Genomic DNA, 17313 nt, shown 5'->3' with positions numbered 1-17313 from the left:
TGACTTCTGACTGACTGTCGCTTCTTCCTTTTGTTTCCAGATACTTGTACCTGCTGTTCTCTGGTGATGACCTTCTACCTTTAGACCACTGGGTGTTTAACACAGAGGCTCACCCTCTGCCGGTGTTACGTTTAGCCAACACCACTCTTTCAGGTAATCCTGCTGTTCGATGAACACAGTTCCAGAAGGACCATTCTTACCTGTGTTTTGTTTACATGGACCACTACAGAAATTTCTGGAGAGGCGGCTTTTGAAAACTTGGACCTCTACGTCACCACGCCAGATGAAACTCTCCCCTGCAAGACTTTTCACTTGTAGATACATCAACTTTGAAATTATTCCATTTTATACCTGACCAAAACATGCTCTGGTACATGTAGGACAGAAGCCTGATATGGTTTGACTCTTGACGAAATGGCCACATGAGAAACAATGTCTTACTCTGTATGGTTAGTGCAAGCCAATACCATAGAACACCTTCCAGGAGTTGGAGATAGCTTTTGGAACCCAATTATATGTTTGTTTCCTCCCTCAGTGGAGCAGCTTTCAAATCAAATATTCCACATTGCTTAACCCCCCTTCCTCCACTTTAATAATGGGACAAACTGAAGTGAACAAGAACAAGGGAACAGTGTAACTCCATTGGTAGGAAGAAGACTTGGAGAAGAAACAGATACCTGTCACTGTCTGAATTTTCAAGCTCCTCATTGGATTTTTACCAGACTGGTAACCATTTCATTCCCAACTTAGTTCACTGAAATCTGTTTAGATTTAGTTTTTCTGTCGGGGACATGATCTCATGAAGAATACTTTTCAAGTCTTTTGTCTCCATATGGTATGCTGAAACTGGTATTTATCATAACTGCTGCTTATGAGCCCAAGTGTGGGAGTGTGCATGTAGCTCATGCTAGTGTTGGTAGCATGCAGAAGGTGGGGAGAGTGCCAGTTTGTTGCCTTGAAACCTATTCTAGAGAAATCCTTGATTTTGTTGGTAGGAAATTATTCTTCTGAACCAGCAAGTCTATCAAGCAAAGATACCTGCTTTAATCTCATAACACAGTTAGTAGAGTTGTTCACCTTACAATTTCATGGGGCTTGGCAAAATTCACTATACTGCTATGCAGCTCTGCATTTGCTAGAACAAGCTGAATTGCTTTCACAACGTACTAAAGCAAAAGCAAAACATGTCAGCATCCCTCGAGCAAGGGTCGGACCCCTTACTTAATTACCTCACACGTGTGAGCTGCTCACAAAGATTTTATGTTTTAAGTTTCTCCAAGAATATTATATATCCAAAGAATAGACTAGCTTCAAAATAATTTCCAGTGGCAAATGTGTGATATAATTAATCATACTCACTAAAACTGGCATCAACCTAAGGGACTTAGAGATATTGTGTTGATTTTTTTGTTGTTATTGCTCTATATTTTGGCAAAAAAGTAAAATTTTATCAAGAACTCTAAGGCAAATAGTAATGCTTATAAATTTTTGTCCCTTGAATTTCTATGACAAGACACTTTTCCTTCCTTTTCATTAGTACAGACATCATTTATTGATGATAATAAAACTTAAGAACACTATAATATTTACTCTGAATTTGAATATTTGATGTAATAGTTTGTTCATGAGCTCTGCTTTGGAATTCTGGAAGCTTATTTCCTTGGTTGGTAGCTTTTCTTTTTCGCCCTCTACTAGCATATAGCAGATTTAAATTGTGGGAAAAGTCAATATAATCAGACATATAAGGGTGACCAACTTACACCATAAATCATTTAAGCCTCAGAGTTCAGCCAGTGCTTCATAAGCTTGCCACCTCACACTTGTTCAGTATTCATAGAAAACAACATGTAGAGAGCGAGTTCTAGCACATTTCAAAATTGTAATATCTTTTACTACTTGAAATTTTTTAAATGTAAACGAGAAAGGTAGATGGCTTTTACTTTAGAAGAGAAAGAGAAGGTTTTGGTTCTCAGAAGGGAAAAAAATGAGCCTTCTAAAAACAGCACAAGCTCACTCACAAGTCAAGAGAAAGCGAAAAGCTGGAGGTGGCCGAGACCAGAGCAGCAAGCAGGGGACGAGCCACCTTTTCACTTTGTCCACGCCAGTGCAGTGAAGGCGCCATCTTGGTTCCCAGGAATTCTCAGAGGAGACAGAGTGGCAGCCCCCACCCCCACCAGTGCATTGTCAGTCACATGATCTGAGAGCATAAGGGAGAAGGCATGGGTGTGAGCAGGGCATGGTTTACACGAAGATCTTAAGACTGTCATTTTAACACCCTGACTGTGATGAGAACTCGGGCTTACATTGATGCTTTTTCTTCTCTGAATACCAAAGGCATTAAAGTCAGGTGTAAATGACTTGCCAGTGTCATGTTGTATTTTGTTAATAGATTTTTTTTAAAGTTTTTTTCCCCAAAATCTACCATTATCCCATATTTTGCTTACTTTCTTGCTTACTTTTTAAGTGTGTGTCTTCTTCCATCCTTCATGTGGTTGGCATTTTGTAGACCTCAGTACTCAGGCTCCATACTCATTGTGTTTATAAAATCGAAAAAGAACTCAGAAATGCTTACTAACTGGTGCCTCTTCAAAGAGCTGATGCCTCATCTTGTGCTTTGGGCACAGTTGTGCAGAATAGATAATACATAAAAGTGGAGGTTGTTGAACACACTCTACCTTTCATATTTATTATTCATTTTAGAATCATATCTTTGGTTCAAACCAGATTTTTAGAAAATTAATGAGCCAGTATGAAGTTTTTAAAGCTAAGAATGAGCCCTTCACCAACCAAGAGGTCTCAGTTCAGACAAGTCCCTAGCTGGAAGTTCTTTCTTCCGGGTGGGCTGTGCATTTGTGCTCCTCTGATACCCACCTCTTCCTATCTTTTAACTGGTGTGTATGTGTAAAAGAAAGCCTGGATGTTGAAGGAATGCACTATTTCTGCAGAATACTGACCCTGATGTCCACTAGGGCACCAGGGATTTCTTTGGCAGGTTTTGAACAAGCAGTTGGAGATCTTGATCCTCAGCTTCCTCTTTGTCCACTCTTCATCGCCAAGGTCTTTGTCAAACTCGGAATTGGTTGATAAAGGTTGTGCTTGCCCTACTCCTTATGATGCAGTCTCCGTGTGAGCCGGAGTCTGAATGAGCACATGCGTGAGTGAGTGAACAACAGCAACGGAAGATTGCACATGCGCCAAGCGCTGGGCCTGGCGCCATTCAAGCCTTAGAACACGTCATGTGGTTCCAACGGCATTTTCTGTATGCGAGTGGTTCATACCATTTTAAATGTTTTCCAAAATGAATCGTGTTAGAAAATTCTTAATTTTATATTTCATTTAAATTAAAGAGAAAGATAAAAGGTTTATAATATATTTTAAACACTGTTACTATATAAATAATACTAACAACTATAATTGTAGTTAATAACTAAAGTCTCTTGGAAATGTCAAAGGAATATTTGATTTCTGATGCATCTTTGACTAAAATATTTACTTTAGAAATAAAAACATTCTTATTTTGTTATATCACTTTAATTACATGATTAAAGTCAATATTTTGTAGACATGTGCGTTATTTTATATTTTAAAAAAATTGTTCCCTAATTCATGGATATACCTTGCAGTTGTAAATTGTCTTTTCTCTAGTATACTTCCTACTAATGGTAGCACCTGTATTTCTTACATATAAAGAGAAACATACTAAAATGTCTCAAATGCCAGTTACTAGAGTCTAAGAGTTGTAGCTTCAGCTTCCTCCTTTTCTCTGGGTTCTTTCCCCTGGAATTGGCCGGCCAGCTCCTGCCTCATCTTCTCTGCATAGCTGTGTATGTATACAGTTAGACACAGACCCAGAATCCTGTCTGCTCGCTGTAGGCAGCTGATGAGTGCTTTAGGCCACACAGCTTGCCTGCAGAGGATGGAAGGGATCACATCTGACTGTTTTGATTCACTCACCGTGGTTTAGGGACCCTGGAAAGCATGCTTCTGTTCTTCAGCTCATCCAAATCCTCACAGAGATGGTCTTCTCACTCTACGTATCAGCGAGTTTTCCTGTAGACAGCCAGATGGTAAGTGTTTTAAGGTCTGCACACCATGTGGCTCTCCTATTACTCACGTCTGCTGTTACAGCTATAGATAGTATGCAAATAAATGGGTAGGCTGTGATGCAATAAACCTTCATTGGAAAAACCAGATGGAGGTCTGGATTTGGCCTGTATGTCACCGCTGCTGACCCCATCCCAGGTTTATTTTGTGTAAGACTCTCTTAACCTTTAACCTGCATCTTTTCTCAGTTTTCTATTTGCATAATCCACTTTAAAGCAGAAAGATGTATGTATGTACAATTGTATCTGTGTTACCTAAAGCTGTATATTTTGTTATCTTGAAAGTAGATCTATTTTTCAGGGTCTCTTTGGTCTTGAGGATAATGTGGTTGTCATGAAAGCGGCAGGATGGAAGGGTTAGGCTTCCAGCACCTGTCTTCCTCTTGTCATTCAATGTCCTAACTCCAGACTGGGTGTCATCAAAATACTACTTTATCACTTTACCTGCTGACTGACCCTTGGACCAAGACCCTGGGATGCAGGGATTTATTCTCTCTTTTTTCTTAGAGCTTTCAGACGAGAACATAATAGAATTCTGGATCTTGGTGCTGCAGAAAACAGTCTTGAAAACTAGACAACACAAAATGTGTTGTGTGCCCAGTTCACCCTTGGCACAGCTGCTGCTAGTCTGTAGGGTACTTACACTGTCACCCCTAGAACAGCTTAAGTCCGAGTGCAGATAGGTACCGAGAGACATGCCTGCCCCCTTCTTCCTTCATTTCGTGACTCTCCACAATACCTTCACAAGTATGTCAGTACGCATCATTTTCTAATCAAAGCATCCTTCACCTTCAGCTTTCTACTGGCACTGATGAACAGATGAGTCAGCCACTGGAGGACTCACGAAACTTAAAGCCACGCAGTGTCTTGCTAGCACATACGCTGCAGTGTGACAGTCCTGACAGGCAGTACACTTTCCATGTTGTTTTTCAAGCACTTAACTATTTTTGGAAATGAAACCTGTATTCAGAATGAAGGGACAGAGAGAGCCTTTCTAGGCCCTGTCTACTCCGAGGTCACTTCCGCTTTGTGTGCATGTAAGCTTTGGTACTCCAAGCACATCAGAGCACACATGCAGAGGGACACGTGAGGCAGGCACCTTGCAATAACTTGTAGCTACAGAATTCTGCATATCGCACACTAAAAGACCATGAAAAGCGGAGCTCTTTATTGACAGAAACTTATAAGTTCATTTTTGCTGGGTTAACTAACTACAGTATCCCTAAGTATAATGGTTGGTTTGGAAGTTGAAATGCCATTCTTGACCCTCACTGGCCTCAAATTCACTGATGATTTTTCCCTAAACTAATAAGTGGGTAAGTATAACCTGTGTTGTTACCCACTGGCTGCTCCTGAACTCGTTTCCAGTCATGTCCTCCATAATGTGATTTTTTTATATATATAAATCAAAGGTAATATTGTATATTGGAGATCAAATAAAGATGTTCTTTAAGTGAAAAGTCTTTCTCTTTCTCTCTCTCTCTCTCTTTTCTTTTTCAATGGCGACAAACAGTTCAGTTTCTTCCTGTGTGCAGAAGAGCAACTTTGGCTTAATTTACAAGAACTGGGAGTCCTGTTTCCAATGTTTAAAGCATTTATTTTGGCTCCGCCCATTTTCACATTTCTTAATCCTACAACAAGACAAAGAGCTAGCTGAGAGAATAATTTTTATACACTAATTTGAAGAAAAACTCTAGAGCTGTATTTCAACCTTCATGTCCCTAGTGCACGTTATCGCCCAGAACAGCCTGAAGTTGCTAAAGCAACAATTTTGGGCACGGAACCTTTACATACAAACTTTTGGGTGGGCATGTTTTCATTTCTCATGGGTATGTATAGATCTAGAGAGAAAACTGCTGAGTTGTGGTCTGGTTATGCAGAGCTTGTTTTTCTACCATTGCCAGTCTTGAGGTGACTGCTTCCTCTTCTTATGAGCACTGTGTGAAGGTGGAAGTACTGGTTGTTCCCCCCACTTCCTTCTGCTGGGAAGCTGAGACCGTTGTAAACCTCTCTTCAAGTTTAGGTTGTGCGTTTGAACATGCACATGCGGTAGTGACACGGGGAGGTCAGGGGACACTGGGAATGGTTTCTTTCCTTCCACCACGCGCTCTCCAATATGGAACCCGGGTTGTGGGGTTAGTGGGAAGTGCCTTGACCAGTTGAGCCTTCTCGCCAGCACCACTGTGGTTTAATTACGCTTACTAATTAATCACTGACAGTTGTGCCTTTCTTCAGTTGAGCTTTGCATGTACTCTGCCCATTTTCAGCTCCTGCTGAGTTGTGAGTTCTGAATGCACTCTATTTGCTGTTCCTACGATGTTGATGTGCCCTCTGTTTCATGGTCTCCTTGAAGTGCAGAAAACTTGAGTGTTGATGAAGCACAGTATCAGTGTGGTCTCTGATGGACTGTGCTCTCTTGTCTAATTCAGCGTCACCAAGAGTTTTCATCTGTTATCACATTGAGGCCTGTTATCCATTCTGGGTTCATCTTTGCACGTATGGTAAAGACCTGCTGGCACTTTTCTTATGTGGACATCCAGTGTCCCGGTGCTGTCGGTTGAAGAGCAGCCTTTTCCTGTGGCATTGCTCTGGCACCTTTGTGAAATGGCAGTTGATGGCTGCTGTAAGGTTTGATTTCTAGGCTGATCTTGTCCCGCTGACACGTCCTCTCTAGTCTAGGGCTGCACTGCGGGGGTGTTGGTGGGTGGCTGGACGTGGTCTTCAGCCAGCAGTGAGATTTGCACCCTTCTGTTAGCAGGCACTGTTCCATGCATTTGAAAGTGGACTGACTGTAACCGGCATCTCATGGGATACAAGGCAGGGACAGGGACAGCTTTAAGTCACTAAGTCTTTTTTTCCTGAAAACAGATTCTTCATGTATCCTTTTGTGTTTTATAATTTTTAATAAAACAAAAAAACTGGTTAAATTGTTATTGGAACAACTGGATTCTGATATTGTCTGATCTCCCCCACCCAAGGAAATTGTTTTTATTTTTTGTTTGTTTTGTCTGCTCTTGCTTTTTGTCTAATGACTTGCTGAAATGAGTTCTGTCTCGCCCCCATAGTGTTCAGCAACAATGTCTGCTCACTTTTCCTGGATCTCTGGTGAGCTGGGATTCTTGGGAGTCAGGCCTGTGTCAGGTTGCTCAGTGGTTAGCCAGTGTTTGCCAGAGGCCGCTCTCTAACACACACAGTGCGGCCATACGTGGTCAGCATCACTTTAGCCTAGCCAGCCTCCTGTTTCTGCCGGTAGCCAAGGCTTCTCTCTCGCATAGGTGGGAGTGTAGCCAGGGCTTCCCCTGCTCTCTCCTGAACCTGTGCTCCACCTTGGTCCTCCCTCAGTACATAGAGCCTTCCAAACCACCAGGGCCGTGTGACCAGGTGCACCACAGCAGCCTCACTCCACAGAGCTCACTGGTGTGCCGTCTGTCAGCCAATCCACTGCTTGCCCAGCCGGAACCAAGACTTCAGGTTACCTGTATCGGCTTTTCCTGTTCATTTGCTATTGGCATTGGATTTTCTTCTCTTCCTTCTTCCCCCTCCTCTCTCTTCCCCTCCCCATACCCACCCAGCCCGCACCTCCACACCTGGGATCAGACCCAGGGCCTTGCACACGCTACCCAAGTGCTCTCCTGAGCTTGTTTCTAAGGAGCAATGCCTGGGTGCAGAGCGTTTCTAGGCTGTACTTAGATCCCGCCCTCCCCCAACAGCTGCCTCACCCTAGTAGAACTGCTGCTGGGGGGGGGGGGTGGAACTCCCGTGGGCTCAGCTGTCATGGCCTCTTAGTTTTCCCTAAACAAATAGTTACTGGTGTTTTATATCTGTAGTCAGTCTCTAGAATCTTAAAATGGTTGTTTGATTTTGTTCTTTCTTTAAATTGCCCTTCACAGAGCTTTCCTTGATTTCCCTGCCTGAGGGATCTCCCACCCTGTGCGCATCTGTCTTTGCCTGTAGCTCCCACTGTTCATCACATGCTGTCTTGTCCAGCATCGACTTATGGGCACATCTTCACCTGGTCCACCACAGTGTCAGCTGCTTCCTGACTGGGTCTGTGAGGCATCCTTTTAGTCCAGATATTTATGGAAGAAACACCCTAGCCCTTGGGTTCAGACTCTTGGTACCAGACCAGGCTTCCCCATTAAAGGGTTACTGCAGTCCACTTCCCTTGTCTCTGAGTTTCCTGTCATCAGAACCTTATCAAAGCCACTTTAAGAAAAATCTATGAAAAAAAAAGAGCTAAGTCATACAGTGTCTGGGGGGAGGGGGGGTACTGTAGTGCCCAATGTACCTTGAGGCTCGGGTGGGGAGAAGAGTGGAGCCTAGCTAGTTGTAAGCCAAGACTACTTTATCTTCCCCTGGCTGAGTTTATTAAGTATGTAGGTAAGTTATTCAACTTTGGGTGTCAGCTTATTTTCTATGCAATGGATCTGGGCTAGGAAAATTGAAGGTGACTAATGACAGAGTGTTTCAAACTCTAACCTGCTTGCCAGAAGCTGTATACAGGAGCCAAAAATAAAATCCATGCCCTCAAACAAGGACTGGCTTGCTTCATACTGGGCAGGTCCATTAACAGGGCCCGCTAAGGTCCTAGGTCTGCTTGGCATAGGTGTGGGAAAGGAGAGGAAGGAAAGCCACTCTAAATGACTGGCACTAGAACTGAGTTGAAGTTGTCATGGGGAGAGTCCATGGGGCACCTATGGAGGTCAGGGGACAACTTGCAGGGGCTGGCTCTCTCCTCCCTGTGGGTTCTGGAGGTTAAACTCAGGTTATGGGGGGGTGGGTTGCTGTTGAGATGGCTCAGAGCCAGTAAGATAATTCTTCCAAAGAACCTGAGCTGAACTCCCAGCACCCACAGGGCAGTTCACATTGTCTACAACACCAGTTCCAAGGAATCCAGTGCTCTCTTCTCCACAGGTACACAAGTGTAAACAGACATACATGGCAGTCAAAACACACACACACACACACACACACACACACACACACACACACACACTTTTTAAACATTAAAAACAAACCTCAGGTCATCAGTCTTGGCAGCAGGCACCTTTACCCACTGAGCCATCTCACCTGCCCTATAACTGAAATTTAAAGGGAAAGAAAATTTGAAGATAAGGAGAGCCAAGCTGTGTCCCATTGGGACCAATTCAGTAATGAGATGTGTTCCAAACATGAAAGATAGCAACTAAAAAGCTTCTGCTTCCTAAAACGTGACTACCCTTCCTTAAGGCTTTGAGATAATAAGTACTAGTTACTAGAGAAAACTATATAATTTCAACAGAAGATAGGCTGGGGCAAGTTCTAATGCAAACCCAACAAAGGATTTTAGCTCATAGATCAGGGTGCTCAGTGTGTGTGTGTGTGTGTGTGTGTGTGTGTGTGTGTGTGTGTGTGTGTGTGTGTGTGTGTACAGTGAAGTAGTACAAGGGTACTGTTATCACTGAACTGTTCCCTAGCCCATGGAATTGCATGTTTAATGAAAATGTGTCATTGCTCACAGCCTTTGTTACATTGCAGCTGCTTGAGTCCATTGGCAGCTGTTGAGTGAACATCTGCTATGTGACAGAACTGCAATGCCCTAGAGATACTGAGCCAACCACACCACATACCTTCTGGAGCTCTGGCTTCAACAGAGAAAGCAAAATTTGTTTTATGAATACAAGTATTTCACCAAAGGTACTTCAGCATGGGAGAGAGTGGCGATGACCACACAGTAACCAAAGGTGAGCGAGCACAAATGCAGCTTTCCCTTCTTGGGACCAGCGGAAGTGAGTTTGTCTAATAAGGGTTAGCTGAGGCGGCTGGAAGGGAACCTTATGGGGAAGGCAAGGGCTTACCGTCTGTGAAGAGAGCAGAGGATGCAAACCACCCTCTTCTCAATCCTCAAAAAGACAGGATTTACTCTTTAAACTTGAGGGATGAGATTCTTACTGTGTGTGGTGGAACCATGTTCAAGAGAAGCAAGAAAAAGACACTTTAGGAACTAGAGGAAACATTTCAGGCCCTGGGGCATTGACGTTTACTAAAACCAGCCCTTCCAGGCAAGGCTGGAGCCGCTAGCACAGTGTGCTCACACAACAGCAGGATTGGGGCAGATTGAGCCAGAGCAGAGAGGAAACCAGAGATATGACAGGTAGTCACCGAAGATGCACTGTCTCTTGTCAAGACTGATTCTAGTCTTGAGTGAGAGAGAAGTCCCAAGAGTGAACAGTTATAAAATGGTTTGCCTGATTTCCGGGGTTGACTTTGGTTTCTATGTGGTGAATTCAGTATAGGGGAGCCATAGCTAGAGAAAAGAGAACAGTGGCAGGGGAGGTTTACTGAAATGAGGCAGAAGAGGAGCAAGGGCGGCTTGGAGCAGCAGTGCAGGAGGTCAGGGATTTGTTCCACGCATTGGGAAGACAAAGGTGGTGTATTAGTACAGATCAGACAGGGAAGGAGGGAGGGAGGGAGGGAGGGAGGGAGGGAGGGAGGGAGGGAGGGAGGGAGGGAGAGAGAGAGGAGAAGAAAAAAGGAGGAGTCAAGTTTTGCTCCAAAGCTTTGACCAGAGCAACCAGAGAGGGTGTTACTGTCTACTGAGTAGGAATCTACTCTTGGTCCTGTTAATTTTTTACATCATGTTAAGACATCTAACTGGACAATGAATAGAAGTTGCTGACAAGCCTAGCTAGAGGTGAGGGGAGGTCCAGGACCTGGAGACTTGTCCAGTTAACTTGGGGTGGGCAGGACGAGGCAGGAATCATCCAACAGCTATTTCTAGTTTGACCTCTTAACTGTGATAAAACTGACTAAAAGCAACCTGGGAGGAAAGAGTTTATTTGGCTTCACTTCTAGGTCACAGTCCATTACTGAAGGAAATCAGGACAGGAACTCAAGCAAAAACCAGGGAGAAATACTGACTCATTCAGCCAGTTTTCTTACACAGCCCATGCCCTCCTGCCTAGGGATTGTTAATCCCACTGGTTGAGAATAAGACCACTACCACAATTGAAAGCCAAATTTGAAGCAAGCTTTAATGAAATGCTGGCTGGGTTAATGGACTCTCTGGCCAGGTCCTTCTCTGGACTCCCAGAAAATGACCACCTTGCAGAGACTTTAAAAAAGGCAACCCACAAGGCCACTGTATTTCCCACCAGGTCCAATCATGGGCGAGTATGCATCCTGATGTACTTCCTGACTGTGAACCTCCCACCTACATCCAATCAGGGGCGAGCATACATCCTGACGTACTTCCTGCCCACATACCACCCACACACATGTGATCAAGCACATCTAGGGGGACGGGTCAAACAAACAGAGGACAAACAGGAACTTATCCTTAACTGCAGACACAACCCTTAACTTGCAAGGTCTAGTCTTCCTGTTTGGGTCTCCCATTAACCTGCAGGTCGTATTGTTACTGTTCCTGTGTTGGTCTCACAGGATAGCACCACCCACAGTGGGCTGGGCTCTCCTACTTCAATTAGCTATCCAGACAATGCCCCCACAGACAGGCCTACAGGCCAGTCCGATGGAGGCAAGTCTTCAGTTGCATCCTCTTCCCAAGTGACTCCGGGTTGTGTCTAGTTGACACTTAAAAACTAACCAGGACAGACTGAGACCCAGGTACCCAATGATCAGAGGTTGTATGGTGGGAGGAAGCAGCAAGGATTCTGAAAAAACAGCCAAGAAAAGGAGAACCTAGTAGCCAAGATGTGAGTGTGAGCCATGACCATTGAAGAGGCTGTGAAATGAGTTAAAGCAGCAGGCTGGATTTGGTAGCATGAGATGCGAGGGGATGGTGGGCACAGTGCCAGATTAGTGAAGGAAGTGGAAGAAGTGGAGACCAGTGCAAACAGCTCTTCCTAGGCATTTGCTTCAGTTGAGAAGCAAAAAAAAAAAAAAAAAAAAAAAAAAAAGAGAGAGAGGAAACAAGGGCTCCGAGTTAAGGGCTGGAGGAAAGCTTTTTCCTCAGTATAGCTAGGGACATCTGTCCTTCGAGTTGTAGTGAGTTGCTCTTCCAGCTTTGACCTGGAAGTACTACCCCTAGTGAGGCTTCTGGTAACTGCCATGCCTACCAATGACCTGCCCCTAGGGCGGGGCCGAGACAGGAGCCATTAAGACCTGAGATCTGGACTTGCCAGCTCTCTTGATTCCTCGTGATCCTGGATGCTGGATGGCAGAACCCCGCTGGACTGCACCTCGCCTCTCCTGGATCCTGAAACCAACCCCTTTACTGGCTGTAAGTTACCCCCAAATAAACCTTTTTAACTACATGGAGTTGCCTTGTTAAATCCCCACATTAGAGAGTGGCCATGGCCTCCCCTGGAATTTGGTACTATAACCTGTTGTAACCAGGAGACCCGGAATACGAAGAGGGACTGGTGAGGGTACCGGAGAGCTGTGTGGGAGCGTCCAAAGGGCATTCCTTCCCAGGGAAATGGGGGATTACTGAGAGTGGGGATGAGAGAGGGTATTAAAGCTTAAGGAGAAAGGGGGCAGTCAGGAAAGGGGCAAGAGGACAACAAAGGGAGCGGCCTCAGTTCCATCATCTGTCCAAAAATTGGGCTTCCTGCCAATGCTCCCATCACAGACAACTCAAAAAGCCAAATGGAATCCTGAGAGAAAAAAATACAAGTCGGGGAGAACCTCATTTTTAAAGCATCAAATAACTGAAAATTGGTGAGTGATTATTAAACCAAATTGTGAAAATGTATGAGTAAAACCAAAGAAGGAAGCCCAGAGTTCTAGCCAACCTAGATTGAGGGCATTTGCTCACGTGGAGGAGCACCTGCAGTGCCTTGAGAAGGTGCGTCTCAGCTGCTCACTGGTGCCTGTCCTAGCTGCTCCCCCCCCCCCCAGCTCTGAATACTTCATAGCTCATCCAGAAATGAGGAAGGGCTCTACTGTCTGGTGGGCCAGGATGCCTGAAGCCCATGTGTGACCGCTTGCTTGTGACCTGGAAAGTAGGTCGTTTTGTTCCGGGTCACCCGCCTTGGTCACAGGAAGTCTTTGGACAAAGAAGAACCAAACAGGAAAGGGAAAGGAAGGTCAGCGCAGGGTGGGAGTGGCATGAGGTCTTCGGAGCCTCCAGACACAGCCGCGCTAGCCTGTGACTACCCAGGGGCCCAGTAAGAGTCACGGCCCCAGCCTGCCCTTCAGAGGCTGTTTCCCCTCACAGAGCAGTGCACGGCTTCCAGCATAACACACCAGCCCCACCCCCAGCTCCGGCCAAGTCCCCTCATTTTCCTAGCCTCCTTGCTTCCTGCTTAGCCGCTCTTGCTGTCCAAGCACCGAAACAGGCGCCTCAGGTGGCTGACGGAGAAGGGAAGTAAACTGAGCCCAGAGGTAAACTGGACAGGAAATGTGCATACGTGAGTGTGCAGGAGGGATGCGGGGACACTGTGAGTATACAAGCATCTGTGGACACATCCTGCACTCTGTGTGACCGACCGGTGAGAGGGATTGGCTATGGTGAGGTGGAAGTCAAGGAGTGCCCCCATCCCACTGACTAACTGAGCTCAGCTCATGGGGCCAAGCAGACCGCCTTATCCTACCGTGCTTAGCCAGCAATGAAAGGCTAACCTAGTGAGCCTGGCTTCCACTTAGAGCCCAGAGCCACAGCACCTCTTCCCAGAAAGACGGGCCGCATCTCCCAGGATGTGGCCCATGTGTATGGTTTCCTTCAATGAATGGAGCAGAAACCAACTGTTGGCTACTTAACGCGTAAGAGATGTATGAGAAGGACTCAGTCTCCAGAAATCCGGAGGCCTGGGATTAGAGGATGGATAGCCACCTGGGGCTCAGGAGGGTGAGCACACAGAACTCCAAGTAGTAGTTCCTCTGTCAAGCACAGCAATGATATTTGTCCCTTCCTCCAAACCTGCCTCTCACAACCGCCACTGGTCTGTGGGAAGGTCCAGTTGCTTACGTTGGCTGCCCAGTAGAGGGAGCTTTCCACCCACTGAGACTCAAAGAAAGGAGCCTCGTCAAACTCTCAGGGCTGCTTAGGGGCCTGGGAGTGGCTGGAACCACCACAAGGACATACTGCCTGCAAAGTCAGACACTGGGTTCAAGTCCTGGGTCAGTTGCGTGTTCTCTCTGTGAGCCTGACCCCCACATGCAACATCTCTCAGCCTCAACGTCTTTCTCGTCATTGAATTGTAATGAATACTATGCACCTTCTAAGAGTGGTGTGGAAATCAACTATTACCTCACGTGGCATCACAAGGCCCTGCCAGCTGAGCCTCAACCTCTCACCCTTCCATGTTTACCATCTGTGTTGATAGACAGTCAAGGCCGAGGGGCCCGGGACTTCACCCAGGGACTCACCTGACACCTCCTGTGGTTGCTGAGAGGTAGAAGGTAGTCATGCACAGTCCTGTGAAGGCTATTAAATCTTCTGTAACGAGGCACATGCCACCAGGCAGTAGAATACAGTGTCGTTGTATTCCAGACATTTCTAAGAGGCCAGACGTTCTGCTAATCACGCCAGGAACCGACCACATCATCACTCACCGTAGGCTTCGTCCTAGCATCACTCACCGTAGGCTTCGTCCTAGCATCACTCCTGTTTTCAGATGAGGGAAGGGGCCTTCAGCCTGTAAGTAGCTTGGCCTCTGTTGTTTGAAACAAGACTCTGCCCACCAGGCACTTCCTTCCTCTGCAAGGGCCCACTGAGTCCTAGGAACCTTCTCTGAAAGCCAGTGCCACTGGAAGAGCTGCAGGGGTCCTGCCCTTCCTCCCTGTCTGGGGCCCTTCTTCCACATCTTCACAACCCGAGCAGAGCCTGTGGCCAAGCGTGGGTGAGTCCAACTGGAGCCGGGACTGCCCGCCGGGCTCTGCCCCTGGACGGACTCCCTCGCTCACAGGAGGCGGCTATGGATACCAGCTTTGCAGTCAGAGGAGCCATGGCCCTGAGGTTACTCTCACTAAGACTGGGGGCCACAGGCTAGGCTGCAACTTCCAGCAGCAATGTGAGCCTGTCCCTGGGCCATCCCTTAAGATCACGGATAAAGAACTGGGCAAGTAGGTGACTGCTGGAAGCCTCCCACACCCGTAAGGATGTTCTCAAAGGGCACAGGCTTGACGCAAGCTCACAGTTCCCTCTGGGCGAGCAGGGGCGCAAACTTCAAACCAGTTCCCCGGAAATGGTCGCCTGTTTGCGAAGGGCACTTGGCTCAGGAGAGGACCAGCCCAATGCATTGTAGTCCTGGGACAAAATGTTTCTAAGAAGCACTAAACGAAACATTCTGAAAGCTGGTATTTTTCCACTTGGCAAATATCTATGATTTATAGGCACAGGGTGCTTCTGGCTCACTCTATACTGAGCCCTCCTCCAATGACATTCCATCAGCTCAGCTGGGGCACAAAGCCTAGGAAATCTCTGTGGGGCCCCTGGTACCTAAGACTGTGGGAAGAGGGCGTGGCCTGGACAGGGTCTTCAGCCACCCAGACCTACACGTGGTTGCTGGAGGACCTGCCAAGTGTCTCTAAGAAGCAGTGAACAGAGTACTCCCGAGCCCCAACCAGAGCGGTCAGATTCCCGAAGCCTCCCTCGGCTTCCTTTCTAGACCCCCACCATTCCAATGTGGAAGGGCACGGGCCATAGCCACCTCATCTATTTTCCTTGTTGCCTGTTTCGTTAGTGTCCACTCTTTATTTTCATTATTTGCTTCCTTCTACTTTCCTCAGAAGTTTTTATTCTTTCTCTAACTGAAAGATGTCCCTACTGAATTTTCAGCTTCTTCTCTATACATGTACTTAAGGCTGAGGATTCTGAATATCACTGTGGTCCATGAGTTTCAAGCAACAGTTATCTGTGTCACTGTCGTTTAGTTCTTGTGTGCACGCAGGCACAAGTGTGCTGCTCTTTGTGTGGTTAGTATTTCAGTGAATTGTTCACGGATCTGCCTCCTGTCTCATCTCACACAAGCATGTAATTGCAGAGAGAAGCTTACTTCAGAAAAACCAATGACAGACATTGAATAGCAAATGGAAATTTCAAGAAGGAAACCACTGAATTGAAAAATCACAGCATATATATATATATATATATTAAAGGGGTTGGACATATTGAAAGTGAATTTGTCCAGAACACAGAAAACAAATACAAGAATAAGGGGGGAAATAAAAGAGGGGACAGGAGTCGAAAAAACTGAGAAGGTTAGCATGTCTGGTTGGAACCCTGAAGGCAGACAGAGTGGAGGCAAGGCAGTGCAGGAGGGGAGTTCTAACAAAGGCTGAAAACACAGATGAGTCCTCAGATCCGGGAAGCATGAGGAATCTTAAGCAGGATAAATGAAGAGAAACCCATGCCTAGATGCATTAGGATTAAATGGCAACCTTTCAGAAGCAGAGGAAGGCCTTCAAGACAGCCAGAAACCAGAGGAGGTTGCTTGCAAAGGGCTGTGAGAACTAGAATGGCCGCCGACCGCTCAGCACAGCAGTGGAGAGACACAGGCTGGGGAAGCGGCTGTTAACCAGGATGGTGGATCCAGCCAGAGAACCGTGAAAGCCTAAGGGTGAAATGTCTATGGAAAACACAATCGAGAAGCCTTACCACAAGAAAATGGTTCTAGAAGGTTAATTTTGTCCGGGGTAGAAGCACCAAAGGGTCCAGGAATATAGAAATATAAAATTATAAGCTTAAGAGATAAAAGCTGACAGTCACCATCTCTAAAGGTTAGCTTCTAACAATGGTTCTCTGCTTTACAGCCAGCTCCTCTGTCTACAGCCAGGGGTTAACTTTTAACCCCCTTGTCCCTTATAGCCAAAAACTGCCTGGACCAAAGGTAACTTTTTTTTTTTTTTTGGTTTTTTGAGGCAGGGTTTCTCTGTGTAGTTTTGGTGCCTGTCCTGGTTCTTGCTCTGTAGACCAGGCTGGCCTCAAACTCACAGAGATCCACCTACCTCTGACTCCCGATTAAACTGGGATTAAAGGCTTGTGCCACTGCTGCCAGGCCCAAAGTCAACTTTTTTTTTTTTTTTTTCAGAGCTGAGGACCAAACCCAGGGCCTTGCAATTGCCAAGCATTCAACCACTGAGCTAAATCCCCAACCCCAAAGTCAACCTTTAATAGTTGTTTCTACGTGACTTCTAGTATGCATGTCATGCCTGATGTTCCTACGTGACTCCTAGCATGCACCCTGTGCCTGATACTATAAAAGGGGGCCAGTACCTGCCTCCATTGCCACAGCCCCAGAATTCCAACATCAGCTGTGGTCTCAAC

The 17313-nt window shown here is 46.1% G+C and overlaps 1 protein-coding gene and 1 long non-coding RNA gene across 2 annotated transcripts in view; one reads left to right on the top strand and one right to left on the bottom strand.

Annotated features, from left to right (window-relative positions):
* The window catches only part of Man1a2 (mannosidase alpha class 1A member 2), a 133465-nt gene extending 131108 nt beyond the window's left edge, over positions 1 to 2357 (top strand). Inside the window, exon 13 of the mRNA XM_006989086.4 lies at positions 41 to 2357. Within this exon, the coding sequence (XP_006989148.1) occupies positions 41 to 173 (133 nt within the window). The 3' untranslated portion in view covers positions 174 to 2357. The remainder of the gene's footprint in view (positions 1 to 40) is intronic.
* A 1596-nt stretch (positions 2358 to 3953) lies between these two features.
* Positions 3954 to 14619, bottom strand: LOC143273933 (uncharacterized). The gene is made up of 2 exons (XR_013052268.1): positions 14415 to 14619; positions 3954 to 4050 (listed from the first exon to the last, which is right to left on the bottom strand). It is a non-coding gene; the product is annotated as an uncharacterized LOC143273933 (long non-coding RNA).
* Between the last annotated feature and the right edge of the window lie 2694 nt (positions 14620 to 17313).

The sequence above is a fragment of the Peromyscus maniculatus genome, chromosome 6, assembly GCF_049852395.1.
Source record: "Peromyscus maniculatus bairdii isolate BWxNUB_F1_BW_parent chromosome 6, HU_Pman_BW_mat_3.1, whole genome shotgun sequence".
Classification (NCBI taxonomy): domain Eukaryota; kingdom Metazoa; phylum Chordata; class Mammalia; order Rodentia; family Cricetidae; genus Peromyscus; species Peromyscus maniculatus.
Note: the sequence above shows the minus strand (reverse complement) of the source record. Positions and strands in the feature narration are given on the sequence as shown.